Below are 17544 nucleotides of genomic sequence, written 5' to 3'. Positions count from 1 at the left end.
TGGACAAAAAGGCCAATAGCACTGGGCCTGTATCAGCAGTAGTGTAGCCATCAGGATCAGGGCAGCGATTGTCCTTCTGTGCTGGGCATTGGTGAAGCCACACCTCGAGGGCTGTGTCCCTTTCTGAGCCCCTCAATAATAATTAAAGTTTCTCTAGCAATTGCTTTATTCATTATTTGCCTCCCTTCCCTGCCCGGCTGTGACTGGAACTACACCAAAGGGAAAGTGCCTGCAGCCGAGGGAAGGCTGGGCTTGGGTCTCTGGTTCTGTTTGTCCTTGCTGCCGGTGGTGTTGGTTGTTTGCCTTGTACATACTGGTAAAGAACTGACACTCCTTTTCCCACATCTTTGCCTGAAAGCCCCTTAATTTCAAAGTTATAATAATTTGTAGGGAAGGGGGATCTCATTCTCCATTCCAGAGAGGTCTGGCAGACACCTGTCTTTCAAACCAAGACAAGCTGACAATTAACAATTTATTAGCAATTGTTTATTAACAGTTAACGGACAATTATCAATTACTTATCAATCTAATCAACAATTAGTTAATCAACTTAGGTAAGAGGGAGGTGCTCACTGGAACGTGGGAGGGTAGCTGCAGAGGTCTCTGGTGAAGGGTGGGAGACCACCAGCAGCAGAAGGTAGGATGTCACCAGCTCCTGCCGCACGCTCCAGCTGACACAAATGTTGTCACTCAAGTGTTGGTCTTTAGAGCACCTCCTTCTTGGGTCCCTGGCCTTACTCTGTCTCTTCTAATGGTTTATCCAGACTGTCCTTCTCCTGGGCTCTGCCTTCCAAAGTCACCTGCCCCATCTTCTCACCTGGCTGCAGGTTAGGAATCCTAGGAAGAGAGGGACTGGTATTAGCCAGAGGAACATTCCCAGCCCGCCGCTTTTCTGTCTCCTTGCAGGGCACACAGTGTTGCATCCTGTCTCTGTGCAAGCAGCGAGCAGCAGATTTAACAGCTGCACTAGCTGCATGGAGGCTGCAGAGATGCAAGGGCAGGAACATGACCAGTTAAATGCCCGGGGACCAACTACAGCACATGGGGTTCCATGTGGAGAAGCAGGCCTTGCTTGTCCCAAAAGGAAGCAGAGCTGGGGACTGGCTGGTCCCTGGATCTCTTGTTGCAGATTTTGCAACCCTCCACAAGCTTACTGTTTCATACAGTGTCTTTTCCCAGTGCCTCCCTGCCAAGGGGTGAAAGATGATGATGAAAGATGAGGATCTTTCTGTGCTCCTGTGGGTGTTTCTGCTGCCTCCCTGGGGCTCCCCATCCCAGTCAGAGGGACTGAAGGGAGGGTGTTGGGGGGTGAACCAGGCTGGGCTTGGTGATGCCCAGCAACAGGGCAAGAGGCAACAGGCAGAACCTGAACAAGACAATTCCACCTGAACCTGAGGAAGAACTTCTTTCCTGTGAAGGTGATAAGTTGCGCAGAGAGGGTGTGGAGTGCCCCTCACTGGAATTATTCCAGAGTCCTCTGGACACAACCCTGTGCCACGTAGTCTGGGATGACCCCGCTTCAGCAGGGAAGTGGCACCAGATGACCTAGCGTGGTCCTTCCCACCCTGTCCCACCCTGTGATTCAGTGATACCCATCAGTAGCATGAGTTGGCAAGCGTGGAGATATTTCCCACCTGCACAGAAGGGTGGTCTTAAACTTCCCCAGGCACTCTGGGAAGAACTGCACGTCAAAGGTCTCCTTCTGGCCAGGAGCAATGATGCCACAGTAGGGGTTGATTGAGAACAGGTCATGGACAACATCTGGAAAAACTTCTAGGGAGGTGCTGACACGGTCCTCCTGCTCAGAATACTGCTGCTGCTCAAAATCCAGCTCCTGCTCGAAATCCAGCTCCTGCACGGAATCCTGCTTGGAATCCTGCTCGGAATCCAGCTCCTGCTCAGAATCCTGCTGCCACTTGGAATCTGGCTCCTGCTGCTGCTCAGAATCCTGCTGCTGCTCAGCAGGCCGCCGCAGCCTCCGCACTTTAGGATGTGTCTCCGAAGGATGGTCCTGCTCCGACCAGAAAAGACGCAGCAGCTTTCTGCGATGCTTTACAGTATCATAGGAGAGGAACCGACCTGCAGGGAGGAAGAGGATACCTTCCAAAGACAAAATCCTGTGTTCCCAGCAACTCTGCCTCCTGCTGCAGGTAGGTGGAAGAGAGCTGGGATGCACTTGGAGAATCTCTGGTCAAGTACTTTATTCTAGCAGGAGACAGAGTGTCGGGAGCAGGGTCTCTGCCTGAGCACACACTCCTGCACCAAAGCAGGAAAGTTGGTTTCAGACAGTGACTTTGCGTTTGCCCTGGAGTGGGAAACTGCACACAGACAGTGGCTGCAGGGCAGCTCACTCGTTACACCACTGTTTTTCCCGGTCTCAGACTTCTCAAAGAGATGACCTGGTGTCCCCCTTCCTAGTCCTGACCCGGCACGTGGCTCTCCCCAGAGCCTGGCTCAGCTGCTTTGCAGAGCAGAAGTGGCTCAGCAAGAACAGAAGGGGCTGAAAGGCAGAGGGGGACAAGGAGAAAACTCTCCAGCTGCAGCTGGGAAGGTGCTGATGAAAGTGGATGCGTGGACAAGGATGAAAAAGCAATTCATGTTTTGAACTGAAGTGGCAGGGTCTTCTCCCTGGGCCCTCAGCTACCAAGTGAAATGCTCTTACGCATCAGAGTGGTTGAGTATGGCTTCTTCAGCTTCTTCACTGGTTCACTCCCTGCAGGTTTCTCCCAGGAGTATTCCAGAGCTACCTCGCCTGTGTTTTGCAGTGTGAAACTAAAAAGCAAGAAGGAGGAATAAAAAAATGTCCAAGAAGTATAAAGCAAATAGTACAGTAATATTGTCTGATGGACTCCTGATACCACTTTCTCCTGAGGAGCATCTTCCCCAGGCAACCCAGCCATGCTCAGACTGCTGTCCTGGGTGGCCCAAGAAAATATTTCAAAGTCTGGAAGTTTAAGAGAAAAGGGCCAACATGGTGCCCAGGACATTGAAGCTAAGGGGTTTATTCTGGACTTTGGATCTTGGTTTGACTGCAAACTTATTCTGGAGCAGATGAGGACAGGTGACATACAGTGAAAGCAAACCCATGGCTGTTCTCAGCAGAAAGGTATGGCAGCATTGAGCCTCTCCTGAGCACCACCTCCTGCTTGGCTTTGCGTGCACGTAAAAGGGCCTGTGCTGGCTTGGGTGGGGTAGAGTTCTGGGAAGCAGTTCTGGGTCAGCCTTGGGCAAAGGCAGCTCCTGCTCACAGGGCCTCCAGCACTCACGTGGCTGTCCCTGTCTGGAAGGGCAAGGTACTCTTGAACTGAATCATGGTCGTGCTCAGCTTGAACTGGGTGTAGGCAACCACAGCACTGCGGTACACCTCCAACTCCTGGCTGCTCTCCTCTACCACAGTGTGAGCCGGTTCCGGGGCTGTCTCGACCACCTGCAAACAGAGGAGGGAAGAATCACTGAGCAGAGCCCAGAAAGTCAGGCTGAGAAGGGAATCTTCTGGCCTCCAAGATCACTAGAAAGGACCATTCACTTTTACTGCCCTGGAAAGATGACAAAACTGGGACTGCTTTGCTACAGTACTTGTTTCTGCCCACTGATCCAAGCGGTCACTACCACAGCTGTTAATACACCCAGAGAGACTACAGCTGCATTCCAGTCCCTGTACTTCAATCTTGCAGAGGGCCTGGCTTTTTTCCTCATTCCTATAAATCCTGCAGGTCTCCAAACTAGGGTTAAGTTCCCCTGCTGGAGCTCTGTGGATGGAGAACCCCAAGAGTGAAGAGTTCTAGAAAGCACCTTTTTCTTCTTGTCTTAGAAGAAAGTGCTCTCCAGGTCTCCTGTCTGGAGCAACTGCTTGGAGCTGGGGATGGGCATTTTGGGATGTGAAAGATCTCACTAGGAAAATCTCCAACTGCAGATATTCTGATAGAAAAGAGGATGGTTTAGAGGCCTTAAAATGGTCCAGAAACTCGGAAAGAACCTCCACCCAAGATGAGTGTGTTTGGCAATAATGACAATGAAAGTAAGACTCTTTGGAGATGATCCTTCTCCAGACTCCTCCGTAGAGTCATGCAGTGCCTGGGCTACTCCATGATGAGATATCCCACACCAAATACAGAGACCACAACTAAATTCTCATGCAGACAAAACTTGGAGTTCACCAGCACATGCAGGAGAAGTGTATTTCTCTCCACTTCAAAAGAAGAGACAGAGTGCAGCAGACTAAATTCCTTGTTGGTAAAAGGGCACCAATCAGCTGAAGAGATTTCTAACACCGTAAAATGGGATAAAATCGTAAAACATTGCCTTCCATTCTACATGGGCTGCAACACTTGTGTTTGTGGCCCAGACTGAGGCTTTGGGTGTGGCTGAAGGTCTCTTATCAAAAGGCTTCCTCCTCTCCTGTGAGTGTATCCGGTCACTGTGCCTCCACCTCTCCGTTCAAATGCGCTGCTGGTGAACCTCATGGCTGTCCAATGTCCAGAGGAAGCAGGAGCTGCACAGCCAGCAGTGATGGTGTTCTAGTGGTTCTTTTTGTAAAACCCGGGTTGGCTTTTCTTGCCATTTTGCTTCTTACCTGCTTTATTTTAGGCCGCGTGGCGGCTGCCGGGTCTTTCCTGGTGGTATCCTTCCATGTGACAATGCACATTTGGTCATCCCAGTCAGGAACCTTCTTTTGTGGCAGCTCAAAGTTGACCTTGGTCATCTTACATTTCACAAGGGGCCTCCTGAAGGTGGCTGGGACATCTGATTTCAAGATCACTGTGATGTCCTTGGCACAGCCAGGATGGAGGTGTCCCACCTAGGGAGAATCAGGGAGTCAAGACCAAACTGGAAGCACTGCCAAGGGCAGGACTGACAGAAAAAGGGACTGACGGACATGGTGAGCAGCTGTGCCAGGAATCTGCACCTCAGAGTGGATTTAGTGAAGTTTGATAGACAAAAGTATGAACAGAAGGTGCCACCTCCCGTAACATGAAACCTTTTCTGCAAGGCTGGCAGCCTTGGCCCAGCCAAGCCAGGGACTGCATCTCCCACGTGGCACTGGAATGGGCTATCCGTGGTATGTGAGCACTCCCTGCCAGCTCCTGGGAACACCAGGGAGGGCCTGAGCAATGGGGAAAGGCAGAGCAGTCCACGCTCACCTTGGGGGAGAACAGGAATGGGGCATCTGCCTCCCACTCAAAGCGCATGAACTGCTTAAGGCTGCGGTTGGTGACGGCGAAGGTCCTGTAGCAGCGCTTCCCGACAGGACAGTCCCCAAACTCGATGTGATTCACTCTGACAGCTGTTAAGGAGGAGAGCAAGGGATCTCAGCATGCAGGGAGCTCCACCTGCCCCCTGACGTGCACAGACACCTGCATGTTCAATGCTTCCTTGCTCCAAGCCTTTCCCCCTCTGAGAGGGAGCTCCCCAGGCAGTTTCACCACTTCCAGGGACACATCCCTAAGCCAGTGACGTGCAGCACAGCACACACTGCTCTGCATGCATGGCTACCACACCCACAGGCCACCAAGTCCCGTGGGAGACAGCCCAGGCCTGGCTAGAGGGAAGACACACATGATCAGATATTTTCCTCTTCCTTGCTCCACCTTGGCAGTCTCTCCTCTCTTACCATCAGTGATGTCTTTCTTCAGACTGCTCTTAACATTCCTTTCCTGTGTGTCATCCTCTAGTCCAAGCAGGGTGAATTCCTCCTTGTGGCCTTCACCCACCAGCTCTATTAGGGTCTCGTTAGAGTAGCTGTCCTTCACTAACACATGAGTCTTCCTATCCAGATGTTGAGCCAGGGTGGGTTTGAAAATTACATCAAACTCAGTTGATTTCCCGGGACTCAGAAGGAAGAAAGGCTTCTTTGGGAGCTTGCTCGCTGCACAGCAATGGAAATCAGAGTTAGGTGGTACAGCTGTACAGAGGAAATATTTCCATAGCATACATGAGGAATAAGAGGTTGAAACCAGCTGCCTTCTAAGCACAGGTTCTACCCCCTGTGGTTCCAGAGTGGTTCCAGACCCTCTTCCTCTGTTCACAAGACGGCCACCTCCAGACACAGCTTAACCTCAGGCTGATGCCCAGCCCTCATTCCATCTGCTTCCAGCCAGCTCCAGCCATATGGAAAGCTGAGCCAAAGAGTGCTTTGGGCTTCTGCTGGCTGGCTGTGTGCTCAAGGGCTGTGTCTGTTCAGGCTGGTACCTTCCCACGTGCAGCAAATACCTCAGAGGGTCCCCTGAGGTTGTGGCAGTCCCCCACAACTCAACCCACCACGTCTAGAAGAACAGAACTTGCTACAGCTTGCTAGGAGGAGACCCTGCAAAAAGCCCCCAAGAAAAGCTTGGGGGACAGAGAGCCCAAGGAAAGAAACTGTGCCTAACATCTGGCTGCTGCTCAGAGAACCAAGAGCAGGGCACACGTTTTCCCTCTGTGCACAATTGCACTTCATGGTTAATGGATTTACCTTTTCCAATGAGTTCCTTTTTCACATCTCCAGTGTGGAATACCTTGACTGGGGAGGTCCTGCCTTTCAAGAAGAACATTCTATGCTCATCCTCCTGGAGTAACATAAACTGAGAAAAGAGAAGCCAGAGCACAAGGATACTGTGAGTCCAGGATGGCACAGGGACTGACACTGCAGAGCTGCTGGTCCCACACGGGAGGCCAGCGCCTCTCCCACTACAAACAGCACTTAGCACAAAAGTTAAGTCAAACCAGCCAGGGAAAAAAGGGCATCCAGAGGCATCTGGATAGAAGTGACACAGAACCAAACAGGGCAGAAAGTAATGAGCAGAATGTATTTAAACCACCTCTAAGTCTACTTAAAATGTAATAAACTGGGATCAAATACAATCTAATGGAACTGGGAAATCACACATGCCCATGAGAACAAAAGGTGACCTGAGAGACAGGGGAAAATACTCCACCACCTTTCTTGTGTTCAACTTAAAGAAGAAAGACTGGGCAGAAAATTTCCAAGAACTCCCTTCTTGGAGAACAGACGTCAGTCCTTGTTCAAAAAGAATTTCTGACACCTCTTTCCAGGTTTGCCATGTTCTTTGTGACCCTTCCCCTGTGCCACAAGCACTTGTTCCCAAACCAGACCATTCCTCGAGTAGGTCCTCCTCACCTTGACAGGTATGATGCCATCGTTACGGGTGACCAGAGGGAGCACCTCTGAATCCCACAGCTGGAGCCTCTTGAAGCGCAGCACGGCGTTTCCCCTCTCGCTGCGAGCACTTGAGCACACGACTGTCAACCGCGGCTCGTGCCCCTTCCCGCTGATGGTGAAGGTCAGGATTTGGGGTTCAATTCCCACAGAGCTGCAGGAGAGGCACAGAAACAATTTCAGCTGGCACTAGCCCACTTCTCACTGGGCAAGCGAAGCAACAAGGGCCACCCACAGTGTTTTCCCTGCCTGGTGCTCCTGTACCCCACAACACAGCCCCCCACCAGCCTCTTCCCAATCCACTCAGGGCCATTCACAAGAGGAATCTGCTCCAAAGAGCCAGAGCCTTCCACAATAACACTTAAAAATAATTTCACTTAATTGAATTATGCAGCATAGCAGGTAAATGAGAAGGCACCAGATGAGATATGGCAAATCCCCTGGCTGCAGTGAGATGAGTCTTATGCAACGAGCAAAAGCACAGCATGAAAGCAGTACAAAAGCAAGAAGGCAAATAGAAATGATTGTCACTAGCAGTAAAGATCTTTTCCAAGAACGGTAAAAAAGCAATTGCTCATTAGAAATTAGACTTCTCTTGCTCCAATTCAGCCACTAAAGGGTTGAGGAAGGGCAGGTCAAAGCCCCAGTTCACAGGTCCCAGGGCAGAGGAACTGGGCTCCTCTTTCATACCAGCTCCAAACACTCACATAAAATAGCTTAATGAATGCCAGGGGGTCACACAGGATCACTTAATTTTACAGAAACAAAGAGAAAACGTGACTGCTGACTTGCTGGCACAGAAACTGCTTCATCTAAGCCTTTGTCGTTGGAAACCCCCAGCTCAGCTGCAGCACATCTCAGTAACTTGCGGTTGGCCACCTGTAGTATTTCCCTGTCTTCACAGTTCCTCACACAGGCTAAACCATCAGCCTCATTCTCCTGCTCTAAGGGCTATTGGCTCCCAGATCATCTCATGCCAAGTACTCTGCCTAAGGCTATGACAGCATTAGCGCTAACAAGAGGTCTGTGCCTTCCCAGGGGAGAGGCAGCTATCAGTGAGGCCTCCCCCAGTATTTCACAGGGTCAGTTACCCTTTTGGGATGACAAGGGAAGCCTTGAAAGTGCAGTTGTAGTTCTGCTCCTCTGGTGGGGTGAAGGTCACCGTAGCAATGGCATAGGATGAGCCGGCAATGGACATCTTGACTGGATACAACTTGAAAATGTTTTCGATAGGGCTTTTTTCCTTGAGGGAACCCAGAGAGCAGTGTTAGGAGGAAACACCTTTCAACATGACGCAGTTTTATCCATAAATGCATTAATGAGAGCAGTCCCAGACACTGTGTCTTCCTTCCTGCTTCCCTGGGCAGGCTCCCTCCCTCCCAGGGAATGCCGACTTTGTGCTGAAGCACTGTGTGTTTTGAGGGCTGGCAGCTGCCCCAGCCTATCTGGGAGGTGGGCATTGCATGGAAAACCCTGCAAATGACCTAGAACTGGCCTTCAAGGAAAAGGAAAAGCCAGGGAGCCTGAGAAAATGCTCTGCTTGGAGTTCTGGCATGTCAATTCATAACTGAGAAAATGCTCTTCTTTGAGCCCTGGCATGTCAGGTCATAACATCCCCTCTCTGTGTGTGCTTCCCTGAGAGGTTCAGAAGGATTCACTTCTCCCACCGAAGACCCAGAGGTGTGAGCCAAAACCAAGACATGCAGAATTCCACACAACTGCTCCCTGGTTCTGCTGCCCTCCCCTGCAGTTTGACCTGCACTGAGCTAGCCTTGTCTGGGCCACAGGATCAATGCACCTGGAGAACAAACCAGGCTCTCAAACGGCCCTTAGAGGGCAACCACCTCCTTGGCCTTCTGTTCCACCTTGGCCTCCTGTTCTTACCTCTCCAGACAGCGGTTTGATGGAGAGGACCACGTCACATGGCAGATGGCGTGCGTTGTAGATACTGAAATGAGCTTCAGCCTCTCGCCCAACCTGAATATTGCTGAAGATGAATCTGTTCTCATCTGTGACGAACAGGCCGGCGCCTTTCACCGACTGCATCTTCTGGACGAGGTCGCTGCTGCTGCAGATCGGGAAGTCCTCAAAGATTGATGTGACGTCCTCAACAAGTGCTGTGGACACACCAGAGGGATGAGCACGGAGAAGCCTCCCTGATGTGTTTATCTGGACCCTGCCGGCCTCTCAGAAGGCTTGATAAGCCCTTTCTGCCGGGTGACTGCTAAACCCAGCCTTGGGTGGGGGAGTTTGCTGAGGATGGAGCTCAGTCAAACTCAGCCTTAGAGAGCATTGCTTTCCTTTTATCCTTCCATGCATCCCTCTCAGCTGGGAGGGATGAGTCCACTGGTGGACTCGAAGAGGGCTGGAACCTCTGAGGATTTTAAGGAGGGAACCCAGGGCGAGCGTGGCTCTCTGTCCAAGCAGCAAGTTCAGGTGCTGATCAGCAGCAGGTGTGACCAAGGGCACTGTGGGCAGTAGGTACCTGGGAGGCAGGACTTGGCAATCAGGGTAAAGGGAATGCCGAGGGGATTGTCCTTGGGGTCTCTGCCCGTGATGTCAACGTAGAGCTGCTTCTCACACATCCCCTCCTGCCTGGCAAGGCATTCCACTGAGATCTTCTGCTGGCCCCCGGGACCGATGGAACCGGAGCAGGGGGACACCGTGAACATGCCAACACTGAGGCGACTCTGCAGGAAAAGTTCCAGGAGAGGCTGATGGCTAATGGCTGTGCCTTGAGCACCCCAGCAAGGAATATGTCCTGCCTTGACCTCCAGCTGGGCCCAAGCACCCAGTCCCAGGGCAGGGAAGGATAACTCCATGGCCCAAAGGCAGCCCCAAGCTGAGAGCAACAAGCCAAGAGGAGCTGCAAGCCTGTCCCAAGTGGCAGAGAGAAAGGAGTTTGAGTGTGAAGACTGAAGGTGGTAGCTGTGATCCTCCAGAGGTAACAGAAATAGCAGAGAGCAGAAATAGCTGTGAGAAATGATGGGAGGGAACTGGGAAGAAGAAAAAGCAATGTTGTCTGAGCTCTGTGGACCGGGAGTTCAGTGGGGGATATTTTTGCTTCTGTGGTGTGCACAGACCTACGCTGCCTCACAGCTAGCAAACACAGGACCTGCTCCCCTCTGTTGACCCCACAGCTCCAGGTCAGAGGCAGAGTACAGGACTGCCAGGGGGACTGAGCAGACACTGGACTCCATCCTGCAGACCATGTCCCACCCTGTGGCGATGAGCCCCCAGCCCGGGCACAGCAGCATCTTCTCACATCCCCTGCAGCAGCACTGCTGGGGAGCAGGAGTCACCCACCTGTGTCGAGGAACTCGATTTCCTTCTCAGTGAGCACTTTGCAGATTCCCCTTGCTGTAAACTGAGAGGAGAAAGCAGAGGTATCTGTCATGCTGAGCTCCCCTGCCTTCCTCTGAGGCTGAGGCTGGCCTTCCTCCTCAGAGAGGAAAGCCTTCCTCCTGATGGCTCCCAGAGAGCAACCTGCAGCTCCCAGTGCCGGACAGAGCAGCTCTATCACCAGCTTCACACTACACGTGGGGTACCGAGGTGCTGTTTTGCTCCCTCTCCCCAGACCAGGGATGCAGATGGACAATAGCCCAGGTCTCCTGGCTGCCTGCCCCTCACCAGCTGTGGGGCGCTGCCTCCTCACACAGGAAGGGTGGTGCAGGGCTTCTCCTACCTTTTGCTTTCCAAGGCTGATGCCTCCTCGGGTGCTTGGCGGATGCAGAATTTGAAGTTGAGTGTGCCTTTGTTGTCCAGCACGACCGTCAGGGTCTTCCTGGAGCCCTTGACCATGGCTCTGAAGTTGATGGGTGAGGCAGGCTCAACGCTGCACTTGCTGTACTCGGCTTTCGCCGACACCCTCAACGGGATGTTGCCGACAAGCTCGCTTCCTTCACCGGAGCTGGCATCTCTCACCTGCGTCCACAGGAAGGGAGGTGACCAAAGCAAAGAGGCCAGCCTCCACCCCAGCCCCCAGCCTCCACCCCAGGCCTCCAGTTTACCCCTCCCATTTTAGGCACCTCCTCCAGAGTCCACTTAGGAATTCTCAGCTCCACTTAGGAAGCCTCCCAAATGGTTTTGAAAGACTGTTTGTATATGTAGGAGAGAGGATTCTCCAGTCAAAGCCCTCCTTCCATTAGACACCTGTGGGAACCCAGGGAATATCCCCCTGTCTGCTCTGGAGTGCTCTGACTCCCAGGAAAACACTGACTTTGACCCTCATTCATGGAGAAAACTTCCAAAGCCTCAAGGTAAACTAGAGACCACAAAAGTGTGAAACAGATTGTAGAGAGTACTTTAGTATGTCACATAGGGGAGAAATTTAGGTTTTACCATTTTTAGTATGTTATAGATGGGTTCAAGATGAAGGATATAGGGTGTTGTCTTGAGTTCCTTTCTTCTTTCTTCTTCTTCCTCTTTCTTCTTGGGTTTAGGTGGTATCTTGTAATTAGGTAGAAAAATCTGCATTGCGGGTCGTTAGGGGTCAGTTATTGGGTTAGAAAGGGAAAAAATGTAACTTCTTAATTGGGTAGTTTAGTTTTTGATTAGACTTAAAAAAAACTTGCAGCACGAGGTTGTTGGCCATTTTTGTGCTGTTTTCACACATGCAAGGTCTGGGCACAGACAGTGTGCTGAAGTTTTGGTAAGATAACAATAAAACAAGAACCTGAAGACCAAAGAAGTCCAATGTGTCTCTCATTCCTGACATAGAACTGTTCCAGGAGGGTCTCCCCTGCCAGGGGAGCCCTCACGGAGTTGACCAACTTGGGGCCCACAAACTCACGGGCACCTATCCTGTTTACGCTCCCAAAACACCATGTGATAACGCAGCCTGGCCCAGGCAGCTCACCTGACAGTACAGGATGGGTTTGTCCTTGAGGAGAATTTCTCTTGTGGGGTGGAAGAGCATCTCAACATCCATGCCAGGCTGGGAGGCAGTCAGCATGCCCGACTTAGGCTCAACAGTGAAGTGGGAGGCCACGTCTCGCATCCTGGGACCTGCACCGCCCAGCGTGAAACTGGGGAGAAAGGGAAGGGATGGAGATCTCTGCAGCTAAAAGTATTGGTGCCACCAGCACAGCCTGGACTTTGCATAGGACCAGAAAAAAGGAAAAGCTCTGCTCAGGGAATCCTGGATCTTGACAGAGAGTGCAGACAATCATGAGGTTACTGCAAGAAAGCTCAACACTGAAAGTTTTCATTCATTTCTTTACAGAGTCTCAGAAAGAGAAAGGAGGTGACCATCAAAGAAAGGCAATGAATCTCAGCATTTCAGTGGCTGAAATTTTGGGGCTCTCCTTTGGGCTCCAGCTGAACTGTGAAGAACTGTTGGTTTGTGGCTGGATTCTCTGGTGAAATAACTGATATTAGAGAGCCCAGGGTTTGTACTTACCACGAGGTAGCCAGCATGGAAACAGGTTCTAGCCATTGACAGAGGGAGAATTCAGGCCTGGGAATCTGAGGAAATGCTCACTACCAGGCAGCTGGGCTTACCTGTACTCACTGTTGTATGCCCCTTTGTTCTGTAGAGTCAGGACGTGCTTCGCATTATCGAGGACATTAATGGTTCCAAATTCCAAACTTCCACCTGGACCTGCGGAAAACCCACAGAGCGAGGTCAAACACGGTATTTGTGAGCTGCTGCAGAATACACAAGGTCACAAGCTACATGGAGGTCTTGGCACAAAACCCTTTTCAGTAAGTTTCCATTCTTGAAGGTGTTTTCCAGCTACTTGTCTGCCCTTTCTCTTCTCACTCAAAATATCTGCAGGCTTAGTAGCTAAGGAGCTCAGCTCCCATTTCCCCACTTCCAAGCACAAATCCAATTACTTCATATGCTGTGCTGAGCCTATGGGGCTTGCCAACTGCCTGTTCACGTCACTGCTGTTTCAGAGCCCCCAGATCCAATCTGCTCATGAAGCTGCACACTTCAAAGGTCAGAGGAAAGAGACTTAAGGCTGTCAGTGCCCTGATGATGCTTTATTCCACACAGCTTGCAGGGTATATGCTTTATGCATCCACGCCATCCTTGCATGCTGTCCCATCCCATCCCATCCCATCCCATCCCATCCCATCCCATCCCATCCCATCCCATCCCATCCCATCCCATCCCATCCCATCCCATCCCATCCCATCCCATCCCATCCCATCCCATCCCATCCCATCCCATCCCATCCCATCCCATCCCATCCCATCCCATCCCATCCCATCCCATCCCATCCCATCCCATCCCAGTGCTTTGGTCACCCAAAGGTAATGCAGTGCACCTGCACTGCTTTGTTTAGGAGGCATCCACTGACCTTCAGGCATGTCAAAGCTCAGAGAAATGTTATAGACCTCTGCGGAGATTTTGATGTTTTCGGCCTGAACAATCCCCAGGATGTTTTCTGGATCTGAAACCTGAGGCAGCAAGGAACAAACACTGCTCAGATTGTTCTTTTGGTAGACAGCTTGTAAGTCCTTGTCTCTGCTGGCTGCTTCCCCTGTGGCCTCCCTGGCTTCACAAGCGTTGGAGGACGCCCGAACTTTGCTAACCTGTTCATCTCATGGGCTGCCCCAGTGGGATTCTGCCACAGTAAAACACCCTATCAGCCCAACTCTGCACTCTTCAGCAGGGAATGCTCTCTTGGAGAGGCACAGAGATGTAAGAACAACCACAAGAAGTGTGAGGTGTCTTAGAGCAGGTGGCATTGACAACCCTCTCCAATTGCTTAGCACCTTCTCTGAAATGCACACCTAAACCATGGGGAACAAAATCCCAGGGGGAGAGTTGTTGCACTGTGGAAGAGCTTCAGACAAAGTCCAATGTAGAGCCCACGCTGCAGTCTGTACAAGCAAACAACAACCTCCAAGCACCCACAGGGACAAGGTTGTGGTACAGGCTCAGGGTGCAGTGTCTGGTTATCTGGGGGGACGTGGATGCACTGCACGTTCTGGCAAACGCTGTGTAGAGGCAGAAGTTGGGGTCACAGCACCCTTGTGTCTGTCAGGTGCAGCTCTTCCTGCCCCTGCCCCCAACAGCACACAGCCCCTCTCACCTCTAGCTGGAGAGTCTTCTCAATGCTGCCCATCTGCCCGGCCCTGAAATGCGCTGTCACTTCAAACTCTGAGCGGGGATCAATGGCGCCGTTATCTTGTGACAAGGAGAAGTTCTCAGCAAGGTCATCCAGCCCACTGAGCTGCCAGGCCACGGGCAGCAGGGTGTCGTTTCTCAGGACCAAGGTCCTGCTGTCAGTGCTGCAGAGACAGGAAGGCACTTGGCATCAGCTGCTGGATGGCCACACCAGCCTGGCCACTGAATGCAACTTGGAGCAGGTCCATCCATGCCCTGGAAACCAGAGTCAAACGTTTTCTCTTTGTCACAAGACTTGGAGTGCTTGTGGGATGACTGACCTGTGCAGAAACTGCTTGTTAAAAGACAGCCCCAGGGGGCTGACCTCCAGCTTCATGCGCACCCCAAGGCAGCACAGGCTGAAGACCACTGGCTCCGGGTTCTTCCCAACGCTGCAGATGAGTTTGTCTTGCAGGAAGCCAGGGGAAGTGGGGTATGCCCAAATGGTCAGCTCCTGGACACGGCCCCACAGGAAGAAACAGAAAGAGCTCTGTGTGAGAGCAGGAGGAGCAGCCCCTGGGCACTTCTGCGTCCCTGCTCTGCCTGCCCCTCTCCTACCTGCTTCTGCTTTGGTTTCAGCGCCATGCTGGGAGGGTCCAAAAGGAACGTCTCTGCTTCCCCAGCATTCTCAAAGGAGAACTGGACCTCTACATCCATGGGGGAGCTGTTGAGGATGGTTATATTCTCCGCGTTGCCAGGACAGTTCTGGGCCTTGTACCTGTCCACAAAAGGGGAAAAGGCTGCAGAGCAGACTGCTGCCTTTGCCACACACCAAGGAGAGCACCGTGTGCACCGAGGAAGTGATGCTGCAAGACCCTGCTCTAACAAACAAAAGTGAGAAATGGATCCCAGTCAGGGGCACGGCCGTGTGCTCATCCTTGCCTTACTCTGATGCCTTCCCCAGCCCAGAAGCCTGATGATGCTCAGGCCACTGCAAGAGTTTTTAATACAATGTAAATTCAAAGGTGCCTAGAAAAATAACACTACACCAGGCACATGGGTTCTTTCCCCTTCTTTCTTGGGGGGCCTTCCCTGCAGGGTATAAGGAAAGGCTTTTGAAAAAATAGTTTAGCTAATTTCTTTCATAAAAGTCATGAAACTGCTTTGGATTTTATGGGTTAGCGCAAAGTCTGAGAAAGAAGCATAAAGCATCAATTCCCAAGAGCAATGCAAAAAGATAACAAATGATCCTTCTCTCAGGTGTGGACATTACTTTGGATTAAAAGGGTTAAAGAGGCAAACAGAAATCCCAGACCATCTACCAGTCTGGCTAAAGATTGTCTGTTTTTTAAAGTATTTTGATTTCATTTACTTGGGTTGTCAAAATAGCCCCTGCCCTCCAGAGCTCCCATGGAAGCCAGAACTTAATACTAAATGTCATTAAAAAGAAGTGACAGTAAAAGTAGAAATACACAATAGCTTAAATGACAAAGTGTTTAGGCAGACTTTACCCAGCAGTGAGGATGCATTGTCATTACAGGGAAATGTAATTCCTGCTGTACGTTACCCCCAACACCCATTGGCAGGTCAATAATAAAATCTTATTAATGATTACAGGTTAATGAAAGGTTTACAAAACCATCTACAGAATAATTGCTCAATCAGGCTACCTGCAGAGCTCAAAGCACTTCACAAACCACCATAAAGTTCATTTCCTAAAGGGTGAAGCTGAAATGTGGAGGGGGACAGAAGTTGCCCCCGAGTCACCTTTGGACCGGCAGCAGCAAGGGGGCCACCAAGGCACCCACTGGGCAGGCAGAGCAGCTCCTCCAAGGCTCATTTGCCTCTTTTCTGCTCACGTTCACACATCTGTGGTCCCTCAAACCCATGTGTCTCCCAGGACTCTGCCGGGGACTGCCCTGGGCCGTGCCACCAGGACAGCCTGTCTCCCCAGGCGTGTCACAAAAGTACAGGGCCCAGCAGGGAGCACGTACCACTCTCTTGATTTCCCACACATCAGCGGCCCAAAGTGGAATCGCTCTGTGCTTTCAACATACTCCTTGAAGATTATTTCATCTTCCTTCATGGTTTTCCTCCACTGTGGAAACACCACCCTGGGCAGAGAAGGCGGGGAAGGAAGAGCTGTGAGATGCTCCGAGTAGGAAATGTCGTCAGAACGCCAAAACCCCTCCTGGAGGCTGAGGCACCATCTGCCTTGCCAGCTCCAGCACAGGAGGAGGTGCTGGGTGACCTGAGGCAGCACGATCTGCCCAGGCAGAAGCCCCAGGGGTCAGCCCTGGCTGTGGTTCAGGGGCAGCAGTGGTGTGGGGGCTGCCAGGGGCCAGCCTTACCGTGGGTCCTGGCTGATGCTGGGGTACAGGCCGGTGCCACGGCAGGGCAGCTTGTACAGGCGCTTTGTCTGCACGAGCTCAAACCTCAGCGTCTGCTCAAACTTCCCTGGCTTTTTGGTGGAGAAGTGAACCTTCGGTTCCACCTCACCGTGGGCAGGCACTACCCACCGGTACCGTTTCAGCCTGGCAATTAAAGAGGAGGCTTCAGACGTTGCTGAGAAGCAAACAAAACGAGGAGGGTGCACTCGCCATCCCGTGGAGGCACTGGCACAGGGTCACTGTGGAGCTGGGGTCGATGGACCTGGTTTGGCAAGAGGACCAAGAAGCAGAGGCATCACCTCCTCCTGCGTGGCTCACCTGAGGAATTCTGTGGGCATTGAGGCACTTTCCATCATGCTTTTGCTGCTTGTTGTGGGGGAATCCTGGGGACTTTCTGTTCTCTGTGTGGACACCTGGCTCTCCTTTGCAGAGCTGTCTCTGCTGGCCGCTTCACCCATCTTTGGTTGGCCCTCGGCAGAACTGCCCCTCATATCTGGGGCCTCGGCCTAAGGGGAGAGAGAAAAGGGAGAGAGAGGTGAGCCCTGAGGCATCCCCATCCTGGAGAGCAAAATGGGGCTTTCTTCACCAGCAGAAGAGAGAATAAATAAATAAGTCCACCTGCCCATGGACTTGGTCTTCCTTATTGGTGTTTCTTTTGCCTAGGACTGTTGGAATCCTAGATACCGAGAATTTTAAACTTTCTGTGCTAGAAGGCACAGACTTACAAAAGAGCACTGCATTTGACCTGAGGCTGTAGAGAAGACTTCCAGAATTAATTAATAACACTGAAATTATGAGTGTGTCGTTAGTTAGAAGTGTGTAATGTCACAAAGTAAAAAACTTAGGGTTTAAGGTTTTAGAATATAGAAATAAATATGAAGCAAGATAAAAGCTTTAAAGCAAAAGCAAATTCTTCACCTTCTTTTTCCTTCTTCATA

The 17544-nt window shown here is 51.4% G+C and overlaps 1 protein-coding gene across 1 annotated transcript; it reads right to left on the bottom strand.

The window, feature by feature from the left end:
- Positions 1–734: 734 nt before the first annotated feature.
- On the bottom strand, positions 735–17064 carry LOC140681245 (hydrocephalus-inducing protein homolog). The gene is made up of 24 exons (XM_072920723.1): positions 16925–17064; positions 16568–16750; positions 16211–16330; positions 14835–14994; positions 14558–14730; positions 14203–14401; positions 13465–13564; positions 12659–12758; positions 12015–12183; positions 11498–11626; positions 10842–11080; positions 10463–10523; positions 9642–9846; positions 9041–9273; positions 8248–8399; positions 7118–7310; positions 6452–6560; positions 5612–5866; positions 5142–5284; positions 4574–4798; positions 3267–3427; positions 2663–2772; positions 1635–2079; positions 735–837 (listed from the first exon to the last, which is right to left on the bottom strand). Exons 1-24 carry the CDS (start codon positions 17062–17064, stop codon positions 735–737), a joined length of 4107 nt encoding a protein of 1368 aa, XP_072776824.1.
- Between the last annotated feature and the right edge of the window lie 480 nt (positions 17065–17544).

Source organism: Taeniopygia guttata, chromosome 33 (assembly GCF_048771995.1).
Source record: "Taeniopygia guttata chromosome 33, bTaeGut7.mat, whole genome shotgun sequence".
In the NCBI taxonomy this organism is placed as follows: domain Eukaryota; kingdom Metazoa; phylum Chordata; class Aves; order Passeriformes; family Estrildidae; genus Taeniopygia; species Taeniopygia guttata.
The sequence above is the reverse complement of the archived record's forward strand: the minus strand, read 5'-3'. Positions and strand labels throughout refer to the sequence as shown.